This window comes from Babylonia areolata, chromosome 20 (assembly GCF_041734735.1).
Source record: "Babylonia areolata isolate BAREFJ2019XMU chromosome 20, ASM4173473v1, whole genome shotgun sequence".
NCBI classification, from domain to species: Eukaryota; Metazoa; Mollusca; class Gastropoda; order Neogastropoda; family Buccinidae; genus Babylonia; species Babylonia areolata.
In genome coordinates, this window is record NC_134895.1 from 54,553,084 (window position 1) to 54,565,583 (window position 12,500).

Consider the following 12,500-nt stretch of genomic DNA (forward strand, 5'->3'; position numbering starts at 1 on the left):
GAGGTGGATACATGTGGACATGTCTTTGTTGGAAAGGAGGTGGATACATGCGGGCATGTCTTTGTTGGAAAGGAGGTGGATACATGCGGGCATGTCTTTGTTGGAAAGGAGGTGGATACATGTGGACATGTCTTTGTTGGAAAGGAGGTGGATACATGTGGACATGTCTTTGTTGGAAAGGAGGTGGATACATGTGGACATGTCTTTGTTGGAAAGGAGGTGGATACATGTGGACATGTCTTTGTTGGAAAGGAGGTGGATACATGTGGACATGTCTTTGTTGGAAAGGAGGTGGATACATGTGGACATGTCTTTGTTGGAAAGGAGGTGGATACATGTCTTTGTTGGAAAGGAGGTGGATACATGTCTTTGTTGGAAAGGAGGTGGATACATGTGGACATGTCTTTGCGCTACAATTTCTTGTTACACGTGCATGCAAAGAAACAGAAAATTTTCCTTGTGTTTTTTTTGTGTGTGAGAGGACATAATAATAATAAACAATAATAACAATAACAATAATAATAATAATAATGATAATAATGATACTACTACTACTACAACAAAACAAAAATAATAGTAACAATGATAATATTAATGATTATGATGATAATAACAATGATAATGATAGCAATAACATACAAGTAATAATAATAATAATAATGATAATGATAATCATCATCATCATCATCATCATCAAGTTTCGAAATATAAAAAACAACAAAACCACCATCGTGAAAAGTTCCATCACCTTGGGAGCCTTGCTGTTGCCGCTGCCGAAGAAGCGGGCCTGCAGGCTCTCCACCAGGTACTCCACACCCTCCAGACGACCCCCCACCTCCAGCAGGTTGATGGAGTGGCCCAGGACGTCCACGGTCAGGTTGAGGCTGGCGGAGCGCGGAACGGGGGACTGGGGCGAGAAGATGACGTTGGACTCGGCCTGCCCACCACTGTTGATAAGCTGCAGGAAGGCCGACTTCTCGTAGTTGCGGGAGAACTTGAGCGGGTTCTTGTGGAACAGCTTGTGGAGGTCCAGGTCCTTCAGCAGCCGTCTGACGTCCTGCTTCAGGGGGCTGGAGGTCTCCTGCAGGTTGCTCAGGTGCGAGTGGATGAAGGAGCTCACCTGAGGGGAGGGAGGGAGGGAGGGATATGGTGAGGGAGTTGGGGAAAAGAGGTTTGAAAGGTGAGTATTTTGTTCAGATAATGTGCGATACTACTTTTTGTTTGTTTGTTGTTGAGTGTTGAAAACTCTTGTGATAACAACAGCGATAAAGAAGGAGAAGAAGACGAAGAAAATAGACAAAGTAGAAGAAGAACAAGAAAAACATCATCATCATCATCATCATCATCATCATCATCATCATCCCAACTGGCCTCCTCACCCACAAATACACACATACACTAAAAACAACAAAAGTTAAAAGCCTCATAATATCCTTCCTGTTCGAATCACAATGCAATTCATTAAAGATTTTGCTTATTTCTTTGCTTCTTTGTTTGCTTTTATGTTTGTATGCAAACAAAGTAGGTTTTTTAAAATCATATACAGTAGAAAGAGAAAAGAATTAACGATGACTTGGTTTTCCTAAAGACATGGAGTTTTTTTTCTTCTTTTTCTTTTTAACCCAGTAATATCACACACTGAAGAGTTCAAAACAAAGAAACAGTGAAGCTGATAACATGATCAGAATCTGTTTTTCCTTTTTTCCTCTTTCCGCTGACCTGGGAATCCTCAGGCTCGGTCTCCATCAGGACCTGGACCTGGTCCAGCAGGTCCTTGGAAGGACACGTCATCAGCTGCAGGTAGGCCATGATGCGCAGCTCGTTGTCCTCGTTCCTGTCTTCCGCGATGGTCTGCAGGGGGCGCCTCTGTCAATCACGTGACCGGAAGTTAAGTTCGTGTGAAGGGTCATGTGACAACGCCATGGAAAAACATCAACAACAACAACAACAAAAAACTGTTCAGATGACAAAACACGGTGACGAACGCTGAAGCTAGTGCACAACGTGAAGATGAGCACGTTTTAATTAAACAGTAAAAACCAGAAAGAAACAAACATACGAACAAACAAAACCAACAATCACAGCAGCAGCAGCAAACAGACAAACAAAGTATAGGAAATAACAGGAACAAGCCTACGTTTTGAAATGAATCACATGATAATAAACCAAAGAACCACAGACAAATGAATGGTGGAAAATGTCGCCTCATCACCATCACCACCACCACCACCATCATCATCATCATCGTCGTCGTTGTCGTTTGCAGTAAATAAAGTAAGAAAAGTCTCTAACATAGAGCACAACGACTGACATCTTCACGATCTGGAACATATTCCCCCCCCCCCCACCTCCTACCCACACTCAACTTCCATCCGCACCCCCACCCCCACCAAAAACAAAACAAAACAAAACAAACAAACAAACAAAAACCACCCAAAAACAAAGGCAGCTACTGACGTTCACGTCACAGGGCAGGCGACGGTAGGCCTGAGCGGCAGCCACCCGAACCTCCAAGGGTACCCGGTCACCAAGGCAACGGTCCAGGATGGTGGTTGCTGTGGGCTGTCCTGTGTTTCCAATGGCGTTGAGGCTGGTCAACATCTGTCAGCGAACAAACAGGTAAATACATAACGTGGTTGTATCAAGCTATGTTGAGGCTGGTCAACACCTGTCAGCGAACAATGCAGGTAAATACACAACGTGGTTGTATCAAGCTAAGTTGTTGCTGTTGTTTCTTCCCCCACCACATAGAATGATTATTACTTCCCCAGCTGACATCGATTCACACTGTTGAAATACATGGGTTGCTTTTGTGCAATATAAGTTACTATATTATTATTATTTCAGTTTTTGTCCTTGTTGTTGTTATCGTTATTATTATCATTATCATTAAGATTATGATTATTATGAAATCTCTCTCTCTCTTTCTAATAAGTTTTTGGGTCTTGAGTCTTGGACTCTCTCTCTCTTTGTCTTGATTTGAGGGCTGGGTGTAAAAAAAAAAGAAGCTGTGCTCAGTCCACTACCCTCGTGAAATAAAGATTCGTTTCGTTTCGTTTCCCCTCTCTCTCTCCCCACCACCTGCTCCTCCTGAATCTTTACTCTCTCTCTCTCTCTCTCTCTCTCTCTCTCTCTCTCTCTCTCTCTCCCCACCACCTGCTCCTCCTGAATCTTTACTCTCTCTCTCTCTCTCTCTCTCTCTCTCTCTCTCTCTCCCCACCACCTGCTCCTCCTTAATCTTTACTCTCTCTCTCTCTCTCTTCCTCCTCCTCTACCTCCACCACCACCTGCTCCTCCTGAATCTTTACTCTCTCTCTCTCTCTCTCTCTCTCTCTCTCTCTCTCTCTCCCCACCACCTGCTCCTCCTGAATCTTTACTCTCTCTCTCTCTCTCTCTCTCCCCACCACCTGCTCCTCCTGAATCTTTACTCTCTCTCTCCTCCTCCTCCTCCTCTACCTCCACCACCACCTGCTCCTCCTGAGTCTTTACTCTCTCTCTCCTCCTCCTCCTCCTCTACCTCCACCACCACCTGCTCCTCCTGAGTCTTTACTCTCTCTCTCTCTCCTCCTCCTCTACCTCCACCACCACCTGCTCCTCCTGAGTCTTTACTCTCTCTCTCTCTCCTCCTCCTCTACCTCCACCACCACCTGCTCCTCCTGAATCTTTACTCTCTCTCTCTCCTTCCCTCCTCTACCTCCACCACCACCTGCTCCTCCTGAATCTTTACTCTCTCTCTCTCCTCCTCCTCCTCTACCTCCACCACCACCTGCTCCTCCTCCTTTCCCCTCTTCTTCCTCTTGCACCCCTCCTCCACCACCACTCACCGTGTAAACGTTGCCGCCGTTGACGGAGCACCGGTAGCTGATGGCGCTGCCCAGGAGGTCCATGATGGTGCCCACAGAGGAGGAGCTGCAGCCCTCACTCCTCTGGCAGTGACCGTGCACCATGGAGCTCACCGCCAGCATGGACTGCAGCTTCAGCTTCTCGGTCTCCAGCAGTGCCTGCACACACACACACACACACACGCACACACACACACACACACACAAGCACACACACACACACACAAGCATACAAACACACACACACAGAGGCATGCAGACACACACACACACAAGCATACACACACACACAGAGGCATGCAGACACAGACACAGACACACAGACAAACACACACACACCACCACGGTCACTCATCCTGTAATCTCTGTTGTTGGTTTTTTAAAATTTTCTTCCAACACAGCATGGTCATTACTTCCCCTAGCTGACATCAACTTACGCTGTCGACATATGGGTTGCTTTGTGACATATAAGTTACTATATCATTATCATCATTATCATTATCAACCCCCTTCACTGATATGTGCGGTGGTCAAAGTGGTTAGAGCAGCTGGATTGTCTGGTGTGTTTTAATGCTTGCTTTGACACCGTTGGACTGAAGCCGTGATTGACTGTGTATGTATTGCTGTTTCATCCTCCACAACTCCCAAACAGGAAGCGAACGCTTGAAGTAGTTGCTAGCGCGGCGATAGCCTTGAGGTCGCCTTCATGGTCGGCGAGGCACTGAAGCACCATAATTTGATTTGATGCGAGGAAGCCAAGGGGTTGAATTTGTCTTTGGAAAAATCCTTGTTGGCCTTACCTGGACCGAGTCCATCATGGAATCCGTGGGTTGGGGTATGAAGGACATGGCGGCCAGGTACAGGTCCACCTGCACTCCTGTCACCTCCTCGCTGATCATCAGGTTGGTCATCAGGTTCACTGCTGCGCTGCTGGCAGCCATGGGCAGAGCATCCAGGAAGAACTTCCTGTCACACACACACACACACACACACACACACACACACACACACACACACACAGAACTATGTTTATCATTGCATGCGTTTTGGATGACCGTTTCTTTTCTTTTTTTTCTTTATTATGCTCTTTTGTTGTGTCATCATTAATCCTTAAGGATTTTATGGCAATATATTAATTCGAGTCGAGTTGAGTCGCACACACACACACACACACACACACACACACACACACACACACACACACACGTGCACACTGACTTGGTTCTCTGGGTGTTGATGCTGCAGACAGCCTCGTCCTTCAGCTGTTGGTACAGCTTGCGAATGTCCGGGGAGTCCAGCCTCCGAACCGCCTCCACCAGCTGGGAGAACACCCTGGGCACGTCGGGCTGCACGCCGCTCAGGGTCATGTGACACAGCTTCTTCAGCAAGGTCTCTGCGCGTGCGCGAGCCTCGTTGCTGTCCTTCATGCTGTAGCCGTGGTCGAAGGTCATTTCCGCGCGGGAATCGATCCAGTCTGTTATGAGGGGTGGGGAGAGGGGTGGGGAGAGGGGGAGGGGTTGTGGGGTAGGGGGATTTATTTGTCAGTGAACGAAAAGCAACTTGGTAGGTATGTAAAAACTCAGAAAGTTAATTAATGAACGACACTGAAAATGTTTTTACTATTGTTATTGCTTTTTCATTGGTGAAGCCCTGGCTTCGAACAAGTGGGCATTCAGAAAGAAAGGAAGGAAGGAAGGAAGGAAGGAAGGAAGGAAGAAAGGAAGGAAGATGGGAGAACGCAGGCTGGTACAAGGGGAAATCTGAGTGAGGGGCCTTAATCCGGAAAGAAAGGACTTTTTTTCCTTTTTTTAAAAAAAATTTAAATTTTTTTTTAAAGAGGAACTGGTTTCAAAAGATTGATATAATTTCTCCGTCTCTCTCCACACACACACACACACAAACACACACACACACACACACACACACACAACACAACACACACAACCCCTCCCCCCCCCCCCACACACACACACAAACACACACACACACACACAACCCCCCCCCCCCACACACACACACACTTTCCCTTTGTTTCAACACTTCCTGAGCACTAAATGTACCACATTATGTAGAGGGACGTACCTTGGGGTCATAGTAATCATGATGTTGATGACTGTTATGGTAATCATGATTGTTATGACAATAATGACGATGATTGTTATGACAATGATGACGATGACGATGACGATGATGATGATGATGATGACATCAGAGACGGTGGTTCCGTGGCAGCCATCCCTCCTGACTTAATTTCAACACCTGCAGCACGGTCGCTCTCACCTTTACGGGAGGACACGCCATTCCGTGTCCCCTTCAGCCCCAGACTCTGCGTCACCGTGGTCAGTGCGCCTCCCTTTTGGGCGGAGAAGGGTCTGAACAGATGGTTCTCCGTGCACACAGCGCTCTGAACGATGCCCTCAGACACCACCTGTTCACACTCGTGCTCGCTCTCCATCAGTGGGAGGGACTGCGCTCCCTGTCACAGAGAAGAAGTAACGCTGCGACATAGAACAGTAATACTGCGACACAGAACAGAAATACTGCGACATAGAACAGTAATACTGCGACATAGAACAGAAATACTGCGACATAGAACAGTAATACTGCGACATAGAACAGAAATACTGCGACATAGAATAGAAATACTGCGACATAGAACAGTAATACTGAGACATAGAACAGAAATACTGCGACATAGAACAGTAATACTGCGACATAGAACAGTAATACTGCGACATAGAACAGTAACAGTTCGACACAGAACAGTAAAAGCGTGACACAGAACAGTACCATTGCAACACAGTAACGATAAGAAAAGAAGTGTGTGCCTGCGTGCACTCGCGGTTTTCTGTCTAAAAATGTATGGAAATGTTAAATTACGTCGTCTACCAACAGAAACACTCTGGAAGCCATAAAATGGCGGGGGCTGTCCATGACTTATTTTATTTTATTTTATTTTTAAGTTGAAATGGAAGAAAAATTCTAGTAGTCAACAACGCGCAAAGAACTGACTGTAATGAATAAAGTCTTTTGTTTTTGTTTGAAAGTTGAAATGGAAAAACAAAATCTTGTAATCAACAACAAAAACGCGCAAGGAATTGGCAGTGATAATTAAAGCTGTTGTTGTTGTTGTTGTTTTTATTTTGATACCACTATCAGATTTAAAAGACACAGGAAAGAATTTAGCAACAGAAAAGTGACAAAGTATTCTGGATGTTGGATTTAAAAAAAATCATTCTTTTTATACTACCACCAGATTTTAGACAACAGACATTATGGCAAAATATCACAGAAATATTCAATATGGGTTTTTGATTGCCGATTTCAGATACAGGGAGAAGAAGAAGAAGAAGATGAAGAAGAAGAAGAAGAAGAGAGAAAAAAGTACCGAGGGGTCAGTCTGGAAGAGGGGGGTTTGCAGGCTGCCTAGGGAAAAAAATTAGAGCAAGATATCACAGAAATATTCAAGACGGGCTTTTGATTGCCGATTTCAGATACAGCGAGAAGAAGAAGAAGAAGAAGAAGAAGAAAAAGTACCGAGGGGTCAGTCTGGAAGCGGGAGGTCTGCAGGCTGCCCAGGAAGCCCTGTCGCTCTGTGCAGGCCTTCAGGTCCTTGCGGCGCCGGATGGTGGTCCTGCCGCCCCAGTAGCTGCTGTCCTTCACTTCGTAGGCCGTGACGCACGTGCCAGTGACGTCACTCTGCACAGACACACGTCAACCGTCGTCTCTCCACTGAGGATTGCACTGAGAGGTAATTTCCGCGTGGATTAACAAAGTGTTTTTCATTTGATTTGATTTGAGAAGAAGAAGAAAAAGACAAAAGTGTGTGTGTGTGTGTGTGTGTGTGTGTGTGTTCGGCCGGTAACGAAAGCCTCGTGTTAAGCTCCTCCACGGAGTTGTGTGCAACTGAGACCAACATAGTTTCAGTATCAAGGTGGTGTCTAAGCTACACATCTGTTGGAAAACAAACAAACAAAGACATTCCTAGGAAAACAGTTATCTGTTTCTAGATAGCAAGAGTAGTTTTCATGTGCCAATGTTTGCTGAGAAAATGTGGTGAAACCAACTGAAATACACAAGTACGTTCACTTTTTTATTCTGAGTTTTGAAATAAATTGTCTTCAACTATGAGAAGAAGAAAAAGAAGAAGAAGAAGAAGATGACGATAAAGATGATGTTGATGTTGATGATAATGAAGAAGAAGAAGAAGCAGAACAAGAAGAAGGAGGAGGAGGAGAACCAAAGACAGGACAGAGTTATGATGGAGGTGGTGTGTGGGTACCTCTCTGAGAGTCTGGGCCTGCTCTTGCCGGAAGTCCATGGAGTTCTGCAGGGCAGACAGCACACCCCTCTTGATGTTCAGAGCCCACGGGTCCTCCTCGCGTCCCGGGCACAGGCTCTCCACCACGCCGTCCTGGAAGGAGAAGCGCAGAGGGGTTTTCCCGAGCACCTGGCTCAGCTGCCGGCTGCTGGGGCTGAGCCCGAGCTGCCCTGGGTTGACCGAAGGGCTGGACTCTTGGATGTTCATGTTCTTCAGCTGCACACAGCAACAAGGGTATTCCTTTAAACAAACATCAGTTTGGGGCAGATTGCCCTGGGTTTTCATTGTCGTTGTCTGTCTGTCTGTATGTTTATCTGTCTGTCTGTCTGCTTGTCTGAACACATAAGATACATATCTGTTTGATGAATTGTTGAAACAAACACACACACACACACACACACACACACAGCACACACACACACACACACACACACACACACACACACACACACACACACACACACGCACATTTGAGAGAGAGAGAGAGAGAGAGAGAGAGAGACAGACAGACAGACAGAGACAGAAACAGAGAAATAGAGATAGGTATATAGTCACTAATATTACTGATGTAAAATAGTCAAATTCCGCCTAGGATAAAGGGGTTTCACCAATGTAAAGTTTAGAGTTTTTGAGATGATAAATCGAGGCTCCTGTATGCACTTAGAGCACGTAAAGGAATCGACGGCAACACAAGGGTTGCCCATGGGCTAAAAAAAAATCGCTCTCTTCTTCGGAATCTTCTTCTGGTTCTGATTCTGATTCTTCTTCTTCTTCACTGTCACGTTCATCGTACACACGAGTGGGCTTTTACGTGCATGACCGTTGTTTACCCCCGCCATGCAGGTAGTCATACTCCGTTTTCGGGGAGGGGGTGGGTGCGTTGCATTCCGGGTGTGTCCTTCACCCCAACACACACACTTGCAGACAGAAAACAACAACAACAACTAAGACACGTGCTCTGCCCCCATGAAGGACAGTCCTCCCAGCTCCAACCCCCAAAACAACATCAACAACACCCACCCCGCGCCCCAAAAAGAAGAAGAAAAATAGAAAAAACAACAACAACAAAACCCAACACCGACACTCACCATCAGCACCATCTCACAGTCGTCAAGGACTTCAATGTTGGCCTGGCCACTGATGGACAGGGCAGCACGTCCTTCGGAAGCACCGTCCACAGAAGTCTCCGTCTGGACCGTGTAGTCGTACATGTACGTCTGGCCGGTCCTGTAGCTAAACTTGTCGGACGCTGAAAAATGGGGGCACGGGCAAAATAAATTGTGATCAAAACGGGGGACAAAGACAACAACAACAACAACAACAACAACACACACACACACACACACACACACACACACACACACACACACACACACACACACACACACACACACACAAAACAACAACAATAACAATTGCACAAACAATATCATTTCGACCTTTATGAATGTGTCGAAGTTTCATCTTGGTTTTTACACTATTATTTGCTTTACGTTATCTAAATCGCACACAGGTGGTTATGATCCAACATTTTTCTAGATGTAGATTTCTTGATCAAATGCAGTATTGCTCACACATCAGACAGCTTCTCTTGTCTCCACATCGGAGAGACACGTCCACATTCTGCTTCTTGGTCGTGAAATCGTCATCATGATCACTTACCATTCAAATACACAGACACAGATACACAGTCACAGACACAGACACACACACACACACACACACACACACACAGAGATATATATATATATATACACACACACACACACACACACATATATATATACATATATCAGAACATTGTCATAATCTTCAATATAATCATAAAAGTCCTTATCGTCAGCATAATTGTTACCATGTTCTTATAAATAGGGAGAAGAGAGAGAGGGGAGGGGTGGGGGTTCTCACATTTGCATGCGATTGCACAGGTGTCGGTCGGGTCTATCGTTAGTCTCATGGGGCCTGCACACAGGATTTCACAACATAAGCATGTAAGGAAAAAAAAGCAAACAATATGAAACACACACACACACACACACACACACACACACACACACAACAACAAAAAACAACAACAAAAAAACAAACAAAAACAAAAAACCAACCAACCAAACAACAACAACAGCAAAATAACAGTACACAAACACACACCCAAAGGCGAAGCTGATGTACGTACATTAACGGGTTAAATTTTAAAGATCCTCTAGCATTTTACAGCCATCGGCGGGACAATGACTTCAGCATCCACTCTGTCAAGGGCTCGGCATGGCAAGGTGGGAGGGGGGAGGGGAGAAGGGGGAGGGGGAGGTAGGAGGGGGGATCTGGGGGGGGGGAGGCAAGCCCGTTCTTACTTAGTTTAATTAGCCTTCCCCAACCGTAGGTAAGGACCAATTTCCACCTGGGTGGAGTGAGGCAAACCGGAGTGAAGTGCCTTTCCCAAGGACACAACACCATGCCGAAACGGGGCCTGGAACCCTGACCACTGGTCAACACTGGATCACAAGTCACACTGACCACTGGTGAACACTGGATCACAAGTCACACTGACCACTGGTGAACACTGGATCACAAGTCCACTGTCTGATCTTATCAAGGCGCCTCCCATGGCACATGGATACACTGACGTGGATACGTCTCTAAAGCCATGCCACTGACATGCTGTGCTTGGCTGTCACAGACATCACTCATTATCATCTATGTGATTCCTTTCAAAGCGATTGTTCTTCTTTTCTGGGGATTCGTTCAGATGTTTTATTTATTTGTTTTATTTATTTATTGTATTTTATCTTATTTTTATGGGGAGTGGGGGTGGGTGGCGGTTGACAGGATATCAACTAAAAGCCTTTCCGTTGCCAGGGAAATAATATTTGTGCTTAACTCGGGACTGATCTGTTTCCACGAGAAAGTCCTTGGCTTTTTTGTTGATGTACGTGGTGATCCAGGTTATTTGAAGATATCATTTAGTTGTCGATACAATGCGATGTAATTTAACGTAATACTTTCTTCGTTTTTTGTTCATCCGATCGGAAATCATATGATTATTCATAGAGATGCGTGTCAGTTCCGTATTGTTAAAATTAACCATGCTAAATCAAGCAGAATAGACCTCATCGAAATACAGTTCATAGACGATGATCATTATCGAATATGAAAGTTATGATGATGATCCTCATCATCATTTTAATATTGATATCTTTAGTATCATCTTTATTACTATTTCTTCTTCTTCTTCATATATATTCAATTATCAATCATCACTATCATTATCATATCTATGAATATTTTCTCCCTTATTTAATAACAAAAAATCCGGGGCAACGAAAAATGATTTTCATGGGAAAGCACTCATGCTTGACTGGACTAACCGAGATTTGCTTAAGTTGCCTCTCTTTGATCACGATTCGCTTTATGCACAGGGAACCCGCGGGGGTGGAACATGCGCGTGAAAAGTATTGAATTCACAATTATGTTTTTCGTTTGGGTGATCTTGTTTGTTGCTTTCCCAGCGTTTGTCTTTACCATAATATTAGGGTTGATGCTGAAATCGCAATGTTGGCCATCACAACGTATAAAGTATGAGATGAAAAAGACAAAAAAGACGAAGCATTAGATTTGAAACTGCTTTAGTAAGGGATGGTTTGTTTAAAAGAATTAATGCAGCAACTATTATTTGACACTGAACGCAACACGTGACATCAATTTCCATGTGAGAGAAATGTGATTGCAATCATAGAAGACCTGATAAGATTAAAACCAAATGAATGAGATAAAGTAAATAACAAATGATAACACAAACATATCATTTTGATTATCATGATTCATAAAACATGAACGACGAAAACGAATCAATTCGCTCTGAGAATTTCTCAGTTTTTGATGTTATTTTGAACAAATGGAAGACGCACTGTAGCATTTCACCCAGTATCAAAGTGAGCTCCTTACGACCTAGAATGCCAAACACAGAGCTCTCTGAAATAACACGGAAAGCACATCTCGAAGAGAAATCCAGCGTCGTATCGAACATCGAAAATATGCACCTGATACATGTACATATACATACAGTTCCATAAGACAATGAGCTGCTCACCGGATCTATTTGTTCATTATTATTATTTCTGAATTGTGCTTTCAACATTTTAATCAATTTGCTAGACTGTCAATCATTTATGATTCGATTTCTTTTTTAAAGATATATTTCTTATATACAACGTTTTCAACAATCATCTATTGCTAATAAAAAACAACAACCCCCCAAAAAAACAAACAAACAAACAAACAAAACACACACACACACACACACACACACACACACACACACACACACACACACACACAAA

At 44.4% G+C, this 12,500-nt stretch overlaps 1 protein-coding gene across 1 annotated transcript in view; it reads right to left on the reverse strand.

Moving 5' to 3' along the window:
• The window catches only part of LOC143294657 (uncharacterized), a 59,137-nt gene that overhangs the window by 45,753 nt on the left and 884 nt on the right, over positions 1-12,500 (reverse strand). The window contains exons 2-12 of the mRNA XM_076606035.1: positions 10,072-10,125; positions 9,252-9,412; positions 8,125-8,379; positions 7,380-7,541; positions 6,123-6,318; positions 5,061-5,316; positions 4,643-4,808; positions 3,825-4,001; positions 2,458-2,601; positions 1,720-1,866; positions 749-1,120 (exon numbers count right to left, since the gene is read on the reverse strand). Coding sequence (XP_076462150.1) covers positions 749-1,120; positions 1,720-1,866; positions 2,458-2,601; positions 3,825-4,001; positions 4,643-4,808; positions 5,061-5,316; positions 6,123-6,318; positions 7,380-7,541; positions 8,125-8,379; positions 9,252-9,412; positions 10,072-10,125 — 2,090 coding nt within the window. The remainder of the gene's footprint in view (positions 1-748; positions 1,121-1,719; positions 1,867-2,457; positions 2,602-3,824; positions 4,002-4,642; positions 4,809-5,060; positions 5,317-6,122; positions 6,319-7,379; positions 7,542-8,124; positions 8,380-9,251; positions 9,413-10,071; positions 10,126-12,500) is intronic.